This window comes from Pipistrellus hanaki (assembly GCF_964339955.1).
Source record: "Pipistrellus hanaki genome assembly, chromosome: 1".
In the NCBI taxonomy this organism is placed as follows: domain Eukaryota; kingdom Metazoa; phylum Chordata; class Mammalia; order Chiroptera; family Vespertilionidae; genus Pipistrellus; species Pipistrellus hanaki.
The window spans coordinates 9814623-9830989 of NC_140503.1; the positions used below are offsets into that span (position 1 = coordinate 9814623).

At 55.7% G+C, this 16367-nt stretch overlaps 1 protein-coding gene across 9 annotated transcripts in view; it reads left to right on the forward strand.

Annotated features, from left to right (window-relative positions):
- TTC7B (tetratricopeptide repeat domain 7B) overlaps positions 1-16367 on the forward strand; it is a 183338-nt gene that overhangs the window by 10618 nt on the left and 156353 nt on the right. For all 9 annotated transcript variants that reach the window (XM_084883843.1, XM_084883845.1, XM_084883851.1 and 6 more), the window contains exons 2-3: positions 8737-8891; positions 12158-12326. In XM_084883843.1, the coding sequence (XP_084739969.1) occupies positions 8737-8891; positions 12158-12326 (324 nt within the window). The remainder of the gene's footprint in view (positions 1-8736; positions 8892-12157; positions 12327-16367) is intronic.

Sequence of the window (16367 nt, forward strand, 5' to 3'; positions counted from 1 at the left end):
TTTCCCAGCCTCCTGGGCCGGCCTGATAACGTGCCCCCTGCCCCGCCAGAGTCACTTCCTGCGCTTCTCGCTCTGGGGACAGGCCCAGCCAATGGCAGGCTGACGATTTCCCAGCTACCTTTCCTTTCCTTGGGCTGGTTTCTCCAGGGGAAGTATGTGTCTGTGTGTGTGTGTGTGTGTGTGTGAGTGTGTGTGTGTAAGTGTGCAGGCGCACATGTGTGGCCAGGGCAGCAGAGTGACTCTTCTGTCCCGCACATGACTCTCCCGTCCCCGCCTGCCAGTGCCTGCATGGTGTGTGGACACGGGAGGAGGCTCTGGCTCGAAGCCTGGACTCCAACTACCAAGATTTTCTCAAAATATCGTTTCTGCCAACTTGTCTTGAGCTCTTTAATCTTTGACTTTTGCCATCTTTGCCTTTCAGTCAAGAATTCCAAAGAGCCAGGCCAGGCCCTCCCACTGGGTCAGAGTTTGAACTGAAGTGGTGGAGGGGGAGCAGGGAGGCCCTGAGGCAGAGATGCTGAGGCTTGGGTCTCGCTCAGCAATCAAGCCCCTCTTCACCCCCCACATCCCTCCGCCAGGCACAGGCACCTCCGGGAGGGGCGGAGTCTCCAGAGGCGAAGGCACTGGGTGGGTCCCGTCCATGAAGGGAGAAGAGCCTGTGGGTTCATCCTGGAAGTGCACAGGGAACACCTGCTCTGCGCCAAGCAGTCCGGGTAGAGCATGAATGTGAGGACGAGAGGATGGACGTCAGGGCCAGGTGGTCCGTCACAAGGATTTGGCTTTCACTTTGGATGAGATGGGAGCCATTTGGGGGGGGGGGGGTTTGAGGGGAGGGTGACATGATATCATTTACATTTTACATCAGGTATGGGGTCCCTGGCTAGCTTGGCTCAGTGGATAGAGCATCAGGCTGTGGACTGAAGGGTCCCCGGTTTGATTCCAGTCAAGGGCACATGCCCTGGTTGTGGGCTCAGTTCCCAGTGGGGGGCATGCAGGAGGCAGTTGATCGATGATCCTCTCTCATCATTGATGTTTCTATCTGTCCCCTCCATTCTTCTCAGAAATCGATAAAAGAATATATATATATATATATATATATATATATATATATATATATATATATTAAAAAATCAGGTATGGGGACAACTAATCGATATTTTCTAGTTGCAGTGTGTGTCCTCAGGAGAACATTCTGGAGCTTTCCAGTGCAGGTGCCTATTACACCCAGCTCTGCCTCCCCACGGCCCCCTCCCCCTGCTGCCGGAGGCCAGCCCCCGGCCTTGCTGGCCCCTTATACTTGGCGACCAATGACTGCGAAGGCACCGCCATTCTCCCAGGCTGTTTGGATCCCCACTTTCCAGAATGCCCATCTCAGCTGCTCCTTTCCCTTCTGAGACCTCTCACCTCCTCTGGATGCCATCCTGTCTCTCCTCGCTCATGACCTTGCCTCATTCTTTATCGAGGAAACAGAAACAATTAGGAAACGCGCTCATTTCCGACCCCCGCTTCCCCCTGCCGCTGCCGGGGTTTCAGTTCTTTTCAGAGGCCACAGCCCCTCCTTCCCCTCCGCTTGGAATTCCCTGTCCTCACCCTCTCAGGGTGTCGCTGCTACGGCTGTCTCTTCTCTCTCCTGGCCACGTCCCTGCCTCCCCCCTGCAGGGAGCACCGAGGCCCGGACTTTCCTGCTAAACCTCCATTAACCGCCCCTCGCTGCTCACTGCCGCCCGGCTCCCTGGTCCTCTTAGCAAGCCTCTTCGGACTCGCCTCTGTCACTTGGGCATCCCGAGACTTCTGGTGCCAAGGTCACCCTCTGACCAACTAATTGCCATGTGTAATGACTGTTCTCTCCTCTGCCTTAGGAGTCAGTTGCTATTAACCCACTGGAGCTCTCCCTCTTTCGGAAGCTTCCTAATCTCGGTTTCTGTCACAGAGACGGCCCTGGGTTTCTCTGCCTCGGCCCCCTGCTCAGTCTCCTCCACCCACTGACGAGTTCTGTACTTGGATGTCGAATGCCATTTCACTCGGTCAGAGCAGAACTCCTGGTTTTATTTCTCCTCGCCTCCCTCAGTGGCAGGATGGTGCCACTGTTCACACCACGAGCAACCTGAAACCCAGAGCTCATCTTCAACCCCCCTCCTTCCTCACCCCCAATGCATTGGCTTCCTGTTGTCCTGGCACGCATTTGCTGGTTTAAAACAAGGCAGATTTGTTTTCTGACAGTTCGGGGGGTCGGTGTTGGAAATGGGGGTCTCATTGGGCTCACATGGGCATCAGCAGGAGGCTCTGGGGAGGCTGTGCCCAGGCCTTTCCCAGCCCCTGTAGGCTGCCCACCTGCCCTCGGCTCACCGCGCCTCCTCCGTCTTTAAAGCAAGCAGCTGAGTTTCCTCCAGTGTCTGTGACCACAGCTCCTCTCCACCCGGTCCTTCCTGCTTCCCTCTTCTAAGGACCCCCCTGTGCCCTCCCAGATAATCCTCCCACGGCCTGGTGCTAAACTTAATTATGCCCTGGGTTCCAGCAACTGGGACATAGACAACTCTGTTTACTGCGCCTTCGGTCCAAACTGCCCTCACCCAGTCTCTTACTCCCTTTCACACCGTTTCTTGCCTCACCCCCCTGTCTGTGTCTGTCACCTCTCACCAGATTGCCACCGTGGCCTTCTAACCATTTCTGCTCTCGCCTCTGCCTGGCTCCAGCCTCGAGCTCATTCTCCACACGACAGACAGGGAGCTTTTCCAAACCCAAATCAGATCATTTCATCCCCCTCCTTAAGCCCCCTTCATATCCCAGAGATGATGCCACACTTTTTACCACAAAATAGGAGAATGTCAAGGTCTGCTTTTACCCACCTCTCTGACTGTCCCCACCCCGATGGCTCCCTCTGCTCCAGCCGCCCTGGCCTTCTCGCTGTTCCCGGAATGCACCAGCTGTGTTCCCACCCCAGGGCCCGCCGTGTGCTGAGCCAGTGTTCTCCTCTCAGCCATTGGCACGGCTGACTCAGTCTCACCACCCACGTCTCCCTGGAGGCTCTCCCTGGTCTGACCACCCATCTCGAGTGGCCGCCCAGTCACCCCGTCGTGCGTCTTCTCCGCACACCCTGACCACTGTCCGGCCTTTTCCTGTTGGTCTCTTCCTCCCACCTGCCTAGGCGTGTAAGTGCCATGAGGGCAGGGACCTCCTCTGTCAGTCTCCGCTCCAGGTCTCGGAGCTCACAGCACGGACTGAGTGCTGGCTGATGTGTGTGTGGGCAGAGTGCTTCGAGGAACACGATTCGCTCAGGCCACAGGCCAAGAGCGCCGGGCAGAGCTTCTCCAAGGTGACCCTGAAATGCATCCCAAAGGACGCCCGGGGTTTGGGCAGGAGAAGGGAGGGAGGAGAGCACGCCCAGGCAGGGACCTCAGCAGAGACAGGCTGCCATGGCCTGGGAAGATGCTGAGGGCCGGAGGGTGTGTGCCTGAGAGGCTGGTGGCCCGGGACAGCGGGAGATGGGCTGTCGGTGGTAACCACAGACCTAAAACTCCTTCACTTGGAATCACTTGGTTCCAAGGTGATGAACTGGGTCCTCCGTGGGTGGCCAGCCAAGCTGCTCTAGGGTGTCTTTTTTTTTAATTACCTGGTTGTTTTGTGTAGGTAATGAAAGCATGTGGTAGTAATGATCAAACATTTAAAAAGTATATAGTGGCCCTAGCTGATTTGGCTCAGTGGATAGAGCATTGGCCTACAGACTAAAGGGTCCCGGGTTCAATTCTGGTCAAGGGCACATGCCCTGGTCGTGGGCTCAATCCCCGGTGTGGGGAGTGCAGGAGGCAGCTGATGAATGGTTCTCTCTCATCATGGATGTTTCTATCTATCTCTCTCTCTTTCTCCTTTCTCCTCTGAAAGCAATAAAAATATTTATTTAAAAAATAAATAGTATAGAGTGCAGGGTAACTGCCTCCTGCACCGTCTCCATGCCCTCTCCTCCTTCCACAGAAATGACCGCTCTTTGGACTTTCCCGGGGCCCTTTTAGGGATATGCTGTATATCTGCATTTTACGTAAATTTGCTGTTGGTTTTGTTTTTTACACATAATAGTGATTTACTACTGTACATTCTAGTTGGGGTCTCTGTCTCTGAGGCTGTTGTCCACTGCTATATAACAAACCACCCCAACACCCAGTGCCTTAGAACAGCCAGCTGTTATTGCTTTCACGATCCTGGGCTTGCCAGGGCTCACTGCGTCCTCGGGCAGCCGCGGGGCAGCTCAGCATCATCACTGCCTTTGGCTGGGCTTCTCACCTGCCCCCCCCCCCCCCCACCACCTCCCGGGCCCCGGCCCAGGCCCAGGCCCAGGCCAGCCCGAGCATGTCCTCATGGAGGCTGCAGGGAAGCAAGAGGGAAGCAGAAGCAGCTAAGGCCTTTGCCACGTGCTGTGTGCGTCAGACTGGCCACTGTCCTGTGATCGGAGCACGTCACGTGGCCACGCCCGGGGTCCGTGCGAGAGGCCACAGAGCGTGTGGACTCAGGGAGGCTGAGGACCCGGGGCCGGGAGGGCAGTCCGGCCACCACAGACTTGTGTTTAGATCTGTTCCTTAGTGTAATGGGCACACTGTGTCCCATCGCATGGGGGCGCCGTAGTCCATTTAGCAGGACACCTGCTACCTGTGTCCTCTGCTGCTACCAGGAGGCCGAATGTAGGGAACGGCCCTGTCTGCCCATCTTCCTGCTCCAGGGGCACTGTCTGTGGGGCGAGTTGCTAAAACTGGAATCTCTGGGTCAGATAGTTCAGATACATCAATCATTTGGTATAGATGTTGCTACATTGCCCTCTGTAGACGCTCATACTGATTTATGCTCCTGCCTACAGCCTCTGACGGTGTCTGTTCTGTGTCAGCACTCTCTGCTGGGCGGGGGCACGACCAGCACACAAACGCTAAGGTACTTCTGAGTTACCTGCGACTTAAAGAAGCCCAATGAGCCGGGGGTGGAATTCACCGAGGTCGCCCTGAGCCTGAGACGCGAGAACCGAGAACTGGGCCGCCTTTGCCGGGTAACAAAGGGGCCGCGGAACCAGTTCCCGCTTGAATAGGGGCTTGTTTTTTCCTCTTGGATCGGAGCCCCGGCAGGAACGGCTTGAATAGGCCTCGCTGCTTCTCTATGGACATCCAAACCGAGTCCTGGAGGCTTTTTTGTGTGTGTTGATATCAAGTACTCCCTGAAATAGAGCAGAAACCCTAACTTTCTCCCCCTCCGTCATCTGACCGAATCTCTGTGCCAGCTGCTTATCCCACAGGGAGAGGGCGGTGAGGGAGGGACAGTCGCCTCAAGTGGCAAAGGTCACAGCCCCTCCTTCCCGGGCTGTACGGGGGAGGCCGAGGCCGCCTGGGCACGGCCCTGCGCCAGCCTCCAGGCTTACCGGACTGCGGATTGTCTGTTTGGGGATGAACCGGGGGACCAGAGACCCCCCCTGGGGGCTGAGTCCCAGGCCCATCTCAGGAGTGGTCTCCATTCGATGCCAGGCTTTCTCTCGCTAAAAATCACTGGAGAGCTGGTTTCTCAGCCTCAAACCCCCCAAAATGTTTGTGGGGTGGGGTTGTACCCAGCCCTGGGCACCCCTGAGCGTCTCCATCCTGGAAGGTACGTCCTGCAGCTCTGCCTGCCGCTGTGGAATGCCCAGTGTGCCCGGCTGTGCCCTCCTCGGTGCCTGGGCAGTGGGACAGGAAGTAGGGGAAGAGATACTGAGACTGAAGTCTTCCATGAGGCAGAATTCTGCTGCCAGTGCCCCCGTTCCCTGGTGCCAGCAATCCTAGCGCCAACATGGTTTGTTACCCAGTTCTCAGGGATCACTCTTCTGTTGCCTGATGTCTAGTGTCTTGAAAATTGTTTTTATTTAAAAGTAAATTCTGTCGCGCCGAACAGACTGTCAAATTACAGCGGGAAGACTGGGGAGTGTTGGGGAGATAGGGAAATAGATCAACCTTGTATGCATGCATAGATCAGACTTGTATGCATGCATAGAAGCGTACCAATGGACACAAGACCCTGGGGGGTGGGGGGGATGAGGGCATGTGACAGGGGGTAGGGGAAGCTGGGGGAAGGTCAATGGGGAACAAAAGGGAGATATATGTAATATTTTCAACAATAAAAAATGTACCACTTCCTCTAGTTGAAAAAAAAAAGAAAAAAAAATATTCTGTCATGATTTTGTGGGTTTCTGATGGGAGGCTAAATTTGGTCTGTCTTGGCTAGAAGTGAATGCCTATTCTTACCGTTTTGATCCTCTTTTATTTTATATTTAACTCTTTAATCTGAAATTGACCCCGAGGTGTCTTTTCCCCGTGTGTCCCACTGTAGCCGGGCACATGTGGGCAGTAACAGCCGGCTAGGCGGCGCCCTTTTCTTCTGCTGCTAGTGGATTCGGCCTGGGAACCCAAGAGGTGCTGGGCAGGTGCAGCCAGTGCCGTGGTCAGGCGCCGAGCCGCCGTCACCGTCACTGTCACCATCACCATCACCGTTAGCTCTGAGCCTTGCAGCCTCGGTGTAATGGCTCTGCATGAGCTCCGGGCTGTGGTTAAGATCTCTGCCTCCTGGTTGGGAGAATGAATGGCAGCAAAGTCACTTTTTAAAATTTCTTTATTGATTATGGTATCACATAATTGTCCTCATCCCCCCATTCCCATCCCAAACCCCTCCCCACGTATGCCCACCCCCTGTTGTCCAGGACCACTGCTTAGGCTTACATGTCCTTTGGTTGATCTCGAAATCACCTTTCTGCAGGGGATTAAAGAAAACAGTTTGCTTGAGAGATTAATTGGAGCCTGTGAATTAAAAAAAAAGTCCAAAAATGATTTTGTAGCGGCCATGCTGAATTTCAACTTAGACTGTAAGCTCTTCGCCCGGAGAGTGCGGCTTCTTCCAGAATGAAGGAACCGATTCTCGCCTACGTGGCGGGAAACTCCCACAACCACTGCCCTCTTCCTCTCTCTGCCCTCGATGCTTCAGCTCTCACCCATCACTTACGAGTTCCCCCAAACAACCAGGCTGTGCCACGCCTCTGCACATTCTGTTCCTCCTGCCGGAATGCCTTTCCCACATTTTCCACCGTGAAACACACACCTGTCACGTGTGCACTGTGTTGGTGTACAGCAGTCAGATCCCGCTGTAGCAGTACGTCTTGTACGCCTTTCACACCGGCATGTGAATGCCCTGGCACTCAGCAGCAGGCCTTTGCCTACCCACCTTCCCCCCGGGCCCTAGATTTCCTTATTCGCCGGGTTTCCGTTCTGGGAGGAAGCTGCTAGTTACCTTCGACCCCGACTGGCGCTGCTGCTGGTCCCTCCCCTGGGTGACCCTGGCGTCCCCGAGGCCCCTGCAGGCGTAGCTCTGTGGTTTGCTGGTGGGCGACCTCACTGTGGTCCTGCCTGCTGTCCTCGCGATTTCCTTTTTCTTCTCGGACAACTAAAGAGCCTTTGAGTTCCGGTTTCTGCGTTAACTCGGCCCGTTCTGGTGTTGCTCAGCTCCTCCCAGGGCCCTCGGCATCATCTCTGGCAGGTCCTTGCTGGCTGCCCAGGACTCAGGCAGAGGCGCTGCTGGGAACGGGAGGCCCGGCAGCTTCGGGTCCCTGGGCGGAGGGCTTGGGAAGGCTCCTGGTCCAGCTCTTGGCCTCTGGAGGCCCTGCCCCGCGTCTCAGTTAACTCCGACTGCACAGGCCTACCTGTGGTGGCTCCTCCAGGGCCGGCACACTAAAGCCAAAGTCCCTTTTGGCCACTCACTCCCGTTGGGGTTCTTTTTTCTGCGCCCCAGTGGTAACTATTAGCGTGGCCGTGAGGTTCATCCCTCCAGACTTTTAAAAGCTGCTTTTCTATTTTGACACCGTTAGGTTCTGTCCCACCACAGCGGAAAGAGGCCGGGCTCAGGCTGGGGTCCCGATTGTTTGGGTTTGTCCACAGCAGCGTGGATGTGTGGGTCCCAGAGAGCCGCGCTGGAATGAGCATATTTTTATTGATTTCAGAGAGGAAAGGAGAGGGAAAGACAAAAACACCAATGATGAGAGAGAATCATTGATCGGCTGCCTCCTGCACGCCCCACACTGGGGATCAAGCCCGCAACCCGGACATGCGCCCTGACAGGGAATCAAACCAGGACCTCCTGGTTCATAGTTCGAAGCTCAGCCACTGAGCAACACCGGCCCGGGCTGTTGGTATAGTTTGGACTTTTACACAAAAAGCAGACTGCCTGCATTCAGGTTGTGTTGGCACAAGCTCGTTGGAAGAATCTGACTGTACGAGACATTCTCCCGGCTCGTATCCGTGTACGAAGCCACAGAACACGGCAGGGCTGGGAGTTCCACTGCATGGCTCTCAGGAAAGGCCTGGGTTGGGTCCGGTGTGTGTGTTGTAAAGATCAGACCGAATGAATCACAAGGCGGCTTTATGTTTTCCTACTGAACCGGAGCTCTCTCGTGTCACTGTGTCTGTCTTTCTAGATTCCGCAATTTTCTGACAAAAGAGGACAGTGCTTGAGTGCCCCCCTATGTCGTCCCCCCATTCCCCCCGGTTTCAGTGCGTACACCGGAACCTTCTTTACTGCCCACCGGACTGCACCCTGAGATGGTGCCTCTTGGACCCCGTCTGAGGTTATGAGGTTCCAGGTGGAACCTCGTTGGGAGGGTGGAGCAGGGGGGGTCCTGAGGCCCAGGGGGGCTCCCAGCACACAGACCACTCCGGGCCCCCACTCAGCCTCCCGTTTTGTCCTCGGCAGATGACATGGCGGAGCTCCTCCTCGGGGAGTCGAAGCTGGAGCAGTACCTGAAGGAGCACTCCCTGCGGCAGGGGGCCAGCCCCCGCGGCCCCTGGCCCCAGCTCACCGAGGTCCGCAAGCACCTGACCGCCGCCCTGGACCGCGGGAACCTCAAGGTACCCTGGGCCTCCGGGGCGGGGAGGCCGCGGGGAGGTGCCGGGACCGCTCTGAGCTGCGTGACCGGCCGCCCGCGGCCGCCTGGGCGGGGTCGGAGCATGTTTCTGCCGGCTCCTGTGTGGCCCCTGGGCCGACCCCACGGGTGGCGACCCCGGGGGGGTGGTTTCTGGACTCTGGTGCGAGCCTTCGGGGAGATACTGTTAGGAAGGATGGCACTGCTCATCCCCAGGTGCCTGGAGTAAGCTGTCAGGTGACCCAGAGCTCAACCTGACACCCATTCCACTGTAGGAAACAGGTTAATCAGTAGTGCCCCTTATTACAGGGTGACCAGACGTCCCGCTTTTGGCGGGACAGTCCCGATTCTTAACAATTTGTCCCACGTCCCGGGCGTTTTAAAAACATCTTTTTTAAAAACTTTTTTTAAAACGCCACAGGACGCAGGACAAATCGTTAAAAATCGGGACTGTCCTGCCAAAAGCGGGATGTCTAGTTACCTTATTACCCCTCGCCTTCCATCACCCAACCAGACCCCAAACCCCCGCTCCTCCCCGCACAGGAAGCCTTGCTCACCTCACTGCTCTGCTATTCATCTGCCCGTTCTCCGTTCTGTGCAGACTCCGCTCTCCGCCTTCCTCTCCAGCCCTCCCTCTCTGGCTTCCTTTGGCTCCCCTTCCAGCTCACCTTCCTTTGCCCTGCCCCTCCCTCCCTCCTCTCCAGAGCAGCCTGTCCTCTCTGCTCCCTTCCCACAAGAGCCTGGGAGCGGCCACCGTGGCTGGCACAGCCGCTTCGCCATGCCCTGGCCGGTTCCCTGAGCCGTCCACCCTGTCACAGCTTTAAATCACAGAGCCCGTGCTTCTGGAAGCGGGAAAACCCAGCCTTGTATAGCTTAGCCTCCGAGGGAAGGCCTGGGAGATAGATCTGTCTCCTTATATAGATGCTGGGGAGCCTCTTCTTTCTCTGCCGGGAGGGGGGCAGGGGAGCCCGCAGTCGGAGCCGGTGGGCGTGGCCTGGGAAAGCCGACACTGTGGCCTAGATGGGCAGGAGAGCCCATGGGGGGCCCCTGGCTGGGAGAGGGCCAGGGGCAGTGACCGCAGCGGGATGGAATGGCTCGATGAGGAGAGTCATCGGAAAGAGCAGGTGCTGATTTTTGCACCGAGTTAGAAAGCCTCTCTCCTCTGGTCATTTAGGTCCTGCCCAGCGCAGTGCACAGGACCCCTGGGAAGCCCATGGGAGCTTCCTTTTTTTATTTTTATTTTTTTATTTTTTATTTTTTTTGTTTTTTGTTTTTTTTTTAAATCAATCTTTATTGTTCAAATTATTACAAAGGTTCCTCATTTCTTCCTCCCTCCACCAGGTTCCCACCCTACCCTCTGCCCCCTCCCCATCCCCCATTGTCCTCATCCATAGGTGCACAGTTTATGTTCAGTCTCTTCCTCCCTCCCTTTCCCCGATAGTAAATCCCTTTTCAGATAGTAGATCTGTTACTTAGCATTTTCTCATATCAATAATACCTCCACATGCCCAATGATACACTTCACACAAAAGACATTTTCAAATAGGTCAACCAGCCTCATCCAGGCCCCACCCAAGGCACTCACAGATCAACACCCCAGCGCTATACTAACTCAACACATCCAGATCTAAGCCTTCATCACTTGATTCAGCAGACCCTCAAGTTCCCGCAAAAGTTTCCAGCCATGTCTGAGAGGCAGCCGTGGGCAGATACAGGCGAGGAGCAAGCTGTTTCGGGCCTGGCTGCTCCGGGCCTGGCCTCTGTTGCTCTGGTTCGTTCCACAACCAGCTGCTCCGGGTCTGGTCACTGCCGCTCCCGACCTAGTTGCTCTGGACTTGGCTGTTGCTGCTACAGGCCTAGCCGCACCCGACCCGGCTGCTCTGGGACCGGTTGCTCCGGTCCCGGCCGCTCCGGGCCTGGCTGCTCCCAGCCTGTCAGCCGCTGCTCCGGGCCTGGCCGCTCCCAGCCTGGCAGCCGCTGCTCCTGGCCTGGCCGCACCAGACCCGGCTGCTCCGGGCCTGGCCGCTCCCAGCCTGGCAGCCGCTGCTCCGGGCCTGGCCGCACCAGACCCGGCTGCTCCGGGCCTGGCCGCTCCCAGCCTGGCAGCCGCTGCTCCGGGCCTGGCCGCACCAGACCCGGCTGCTCCGGGCCTGGCCGCTCCCAGCCTGGCAGCCGCTGCTCCGGGCCTGGCCGCACCAGACCCGGCTGCTCCGGGCCTGGCCGCTCCCAGCCTGGCAGCCGCTGCTCCGGGCCTGGCCGCAGCTTCCTTTTTTTTAAAAAAAAAAAAATATTTTATTGATTTTTTTACAGAGAGAAAAGGAGAGGGATAGAGAGCTAGAAACATCGATGAGAGAGAAACACTGACCAGCTGCCTCCTGCACGCCCCCTACTGGGGATGTGCCCGCAACCAAGGTATATGGCCTTGACCCGGAATCGAACCCGGGACCTTTCAGTCCGCAGACCTACGCTCTAGCGGTTTTGGCGGGAGCCTCCTTTTTTGAGATGGGTGCTTATATGTTTTGTTCATAAAGTATTCTTCTATTTTTGCCCCATTCCAGCTGAGCTGCCTTAGGGAAGTGGTCGACAAACTGTGAGCCACATGCAGCTCGGAGCCGCAGTTTGCCGCTCTGTTGACGGATGAGTTTGCCGACCACTGCCTTAGGGGAACCTCAGGGTTTCTGTTTCGTTTTGCAACCGCTTCATTGAAATACAATTCACCTGCCATCATCGATCCATTTAAAGTGTACAACTCAGTGGTTTGGGGACCATTCACAGAGTTGTGCAACCTGCACCTGAATTTTGCAACCTTTTCATCACCCCACGAAATACCCCTCACCATTAACAGGCTCCTCCCGTTCCCACTGTCCCAGTCCTAGGCAAACACTGGCCTACATTCTGCCTACAGCTTCCACCATCCTGGCCATGTCCTGTGCATCCGGGAGCCTTTCAAACCGGCTCTTCTTCCTCCACATAACGTTCCGAGGTTCGTCTGTGCTGAGGCTGTGTGTCACTCCCTCCTCGTCATGGCTGAGTCACACTCCACGTGTGGCTCCACCACGTTTGTTTATCCATCCTCGGTGGATGGATGCTTGGGCTGCTTCCACGTTGGGCTACCGCAGAGCAATCTCGCTGTGACTGTGCGCACCCCGTTTCTGTGTGGGGAGCCCCAGCTTTGCGGTAGCAGATGGGTCCCCAGGCAGCATCCCTTGTAACACGGCAGGAAAACGTGCTTTGCTCTCCTTTTCCTTCCAGTCAGAGCTGCTGCAAGAATCCAACCTGATCATGGCCAAGCTGAACTACGTGGAAGGAGATTACAAGGAAGCGCTCAACATCTACGCGCGGGTGGGCCTCGACGACCTGCCGCTGACGGCTGTCCCGCCCTACAGGCTGCGGGTGCTGGCGGAAGCCTACGCCACCAAAGGTGAGGGCCGCGCCGTCTGTCCAGGGGGGAGGGAGTCCCCCAGAGCCGTGCTGTTTGGAGCCAACAGAGCCTCCCTGGAGCCTGCGGCCTGACCCCTGGGCCCTTGGCTGGTGATGGGCGCCCAGCAGGACGCCGGTATGGCCCACGGCGGGCACTGGGTGACGTGCGGCCCAGCAGCACGAGGCCACCACTCAGGAGAGGAGAGACAGACACCTCAGCAAGTTTCCCGATAATTAATAGGCAACGTACGCAGGGGACTTTTCTTGGTGATTAAGATGCTGCAGGACATTTATAGGGATTCTGATTATATGGCCACTTGGCCATATGGCCGACCGCGTTTTCATTCAGGAATGCCACCTGTGAGATCACCAAGGGCTCAGTGGTTGCTCCAAGCGGCAGGGACTGTAACAGTCGCTCATCCTGTGTTTACCTGTGTGCCCCGGGGCTCGGGGGCTAGAAGGTGGGGTCGGTGTCACCCTGGTTGCCGGGAAGGAGTTTGTAATCCAGGGTGAGAGGGTGTAGTCTCACGGAAAGAGATGACGGAGGGAGAACACGTTGCTTGACTTTTCCACGTTGTCACTTCCTCACCTGTGAAACGGGTGTGATCACGCACGTGCTGGACTTGTGAAGACTACGTCACATATTGTACGTAAAGCATAACACAGTGCCTGGCACGTACTGAATATTACAAAATGGCATTTTAAAATGTCAGCCCCAAACAAGGCAGGAAATGGTGGGAGCTGGGCACGGCTGACAGCTTTTTAGAGGCAGGAGCGGTCACCGCAGGCCAGCAGGGCCAGGAGTCCTCCTGCTGGAGAGCACTCTGGATTTCTGACGGCCATGGTGAGAAGTGGACCGTCCGAAACAACCACCCACTGCTCAGGCTGTGCATCGTGACGGACAGCTGCTGGCTCGGTGGCCCCGGCCCGGGTGGGCGATCGATCCTCCCGAGCAGCAGGGAGCTGGCCTCCTGTGTGCTGCCGGCCGTCTGACCTGGTGTCCGGTGCACAGCTGAACACAGACCCAGCTCCAGACACACTTAAGAGCTTTGTGATGGGGGTGACATAGTCACCAAGTTCCCAGGGAACTCCGAACACTGCCAGGTTCATCTAATTAATCTTCTAAACGCCCCGTAGGCTGGGAAAGACGCTGTCACTCTTGACAGGGCGTGCTGGCCGTTTCCTGGGCACAGTCCTTTCAGGCTGCCTCAGGGGGTCCCGAGAGCGCCCGGCCTGGGTCTGCATCTGTCTGAGTCATGCGGTGTGCTGGGGTCTGTGCCACTTATTGCCCCCTTCTCTCTCAGATGCTCACTGAGCCACTGCACATGCCTTGGCTTATGGGAGGTGTGTGTGTGTGTGTGTGTGTGTGTGTATTATTTCAGACCAAGAATGATATTCTGCAAAGCTTCCTCTGGCAGTTTCCAGCTGCCTGATTGACGTGGGGCCTGATGCAGCGTAGCCGGAAGTTGTTTTGCTGGTAGGGGTTACGGGAAGGCTTTAGGGATTCTGTTTAAGTAGCAAGAGCTCAGGTCTTAGTATCGGCTCTGAGACGGCCTGGTGGTAGCAAACTGTCTGCAGGTGGCACTGCCAGCTTAGTCCTGTGGCACAGGGAGGGAGGAGGACGGGAGACGTGGTCCCTGAGTCTGGCCCTGGTGACAGGTGCTTAGCAGTGGGTCCCCAGCCCTCGATGGAGGACCTGGCTGCTGGGACACACTGGCTGGCTCAGAGGAGACCCAGCCCTGGCTCGTTTCTAACTTTGTAGGCACACATGGAGTCACAGGTGTACAGGGGCAGGGAAGGGTCACGTTTGCCTAGAGCTGTGGTCGGCAAACTGCGGCTCACGAGCCACATGCGGCTCTTTGGCTCGTTGAGTGTGGCTCTTCCACAAAATATTATACCATGGCCTGGGCAAGTCTATTTTGAAGAAGTGGCATTAGAAGAAATTTCAGTTTAAAAAATGTGGCTCTCAAAAGAAATGTCAATCGTTGTACTGTTCATATTTGGCTCTGTGGACTAATGAGTTTGCAGACCACTGGCCTAGAGGGACTGGCCTGCGGCCATGAGGCCCCAGACCTCAAGAGCCTCGATTGGGCAGGTGAGAGGTGGCTGAACCATTTGCTTGGGCCCGACTCGCATGCTGTACTGGCTCTGTGACCTTGTACCAGTTCTTAATGCCTCCGTGCCTCAGTTTTCCCACCCGTCAGGCTCTCGTTGGGCTGTTGTGAGGATTACATGAGGTGGTATAAGTTAAGTGTTTAAAACAGTCCTGGCACACAGTGCGCCTGATGGAAATGCTAGCTTAGAGGTAAGTGTTTGGTGGGAGAACTTATCACAGAGGAAATTGCCCCTTCGGTTCACAGAAATGCCCAAAGACCGGCCAGTTCTCTCATGAGTTCAAGAGGCTCGTGGCCGAGCTCGGAGTCAGAACATTTTGCTTTTCCTTTCCTCATCGGGTCCTTGAGGATTTTCAGGGGAGATTGCCAACAAGGACTGGAGGGACGTCAGTGTACAAAGCCTCTTAAATCAGAAGGCGTGAACCCCTGGCCCACAGGCACGGGGCAGGCTGTGCTGAGTCAGTTCAGTGGTTCCAATGCTTTGAATTAGTTGCCAGCATTTCCAAATCAGGAATACTTAACAACTTGGCTTTCCATCTTCTTGGAGAGAAGGGAAGAGCTGTCCCTCATTCTCCCAGGGCAAGACCAGGCTGGAGCCAAGCACAGCTGCCCCTTGGATGGGCTACGCCCCCATCCACACCCCTCCCCTGAGCGGCAGTCGGGGACTCAGTCTGAAGAGTGGTCAGCTCCAGAGCCCCTGTTCTCATCTCTTTGCTCTGTTGGTCTCTGGACCAGAGCTCGCTGGGGCAGGTAAGGTTTCCTCAGGGAGGAAGCATTCAGGTCACTAGAGAACGTCCTAGATTTGCACCTACCCCCTCTCCTCAGCCCCTCGCCCACTCGCTCCTTGCACTCGTCCAGGTTTCTTCCTGTAAGCTCTGTCCCTCAAGCTCATGTGTCCTATCCTGAGTCAACCCTGCTCAGTACCATCCTAGCACAGTGGATTAGAATCACCTGGAAATTGTCCTAAATTAGTTGTACAGTTGCCAGACACCCCTGCTAGTGAGGAGTTCCTCTAAGGCAGTGGCCGGCAAACTCATTAGTCAACGGAGCCAAATATCAACAGTACAATGATTGCAATTTCTTTTGAGAGCCACATTTTTTTAAACCTAAACTTCTTGTAATGCCACTTCTTCAAAATAGACTCGCCCAGGCCGTGGTATTTTGTGGAAGAGCCACACTCAAGGAGCCAAAGAGCCGCATGTGGCTCGAGAGCCGCAGTTTGCCAACCACGGCTCTAAGGGAAGAACTCTGTTTTGTTTGTTTGCCCTTCTCAGAACTTAGCCCAGTGTCTGGCACATAGTTGGTGCTCAATTATTGAATGGCATGTATGAAACTTCCCTTGCTTGTATTTCTACCAACATGCTTGTCATGTAATTCGGGTGATTCTGGGTGTCTCTGCTGCTAGCCTTTCATGGTCAGATGTGTGGGTTTGTGGTGGGTTTCTGGTTTATTTGTTTTTGCATGTAGATAGCATACTGAGCATATTTTGATGATTCGGAGTCATTTCTGCTAATTATGGGAATACCTGTGAGATCATGCTGCCATCCCACCGTCACCGCACCTGACATGGGTGTCTTTCCTGAGGGCGGTACATCTCAGTTCATTTCCATTATCAGGGAGTTCCCAAGTGGAACTCAGTTCTCCCCACCAGATCGCCCCCCACACCTTCCTCCTGTCTCTTCACCCTAAGCAGAGAAACAGAGAATGGGAGTAGAAAAAGTGGAGAAACGCTAGCTTCTGGCAGTCCTGGGTTAATCACGTGAGTCGAGGGCGGTCTTTGCTGTGGGTGCAGATTGAGATGACATTGGAATCTCCAGGACACCGAGTGGCCACAGATGTTCTTTTACCCAATGGGGAGGCCGGGCTTGGGAACAGCGGACACATGGCCACTCTTTTTTTTTTTTTTTTTTGCAACTTAGACCTCCTGG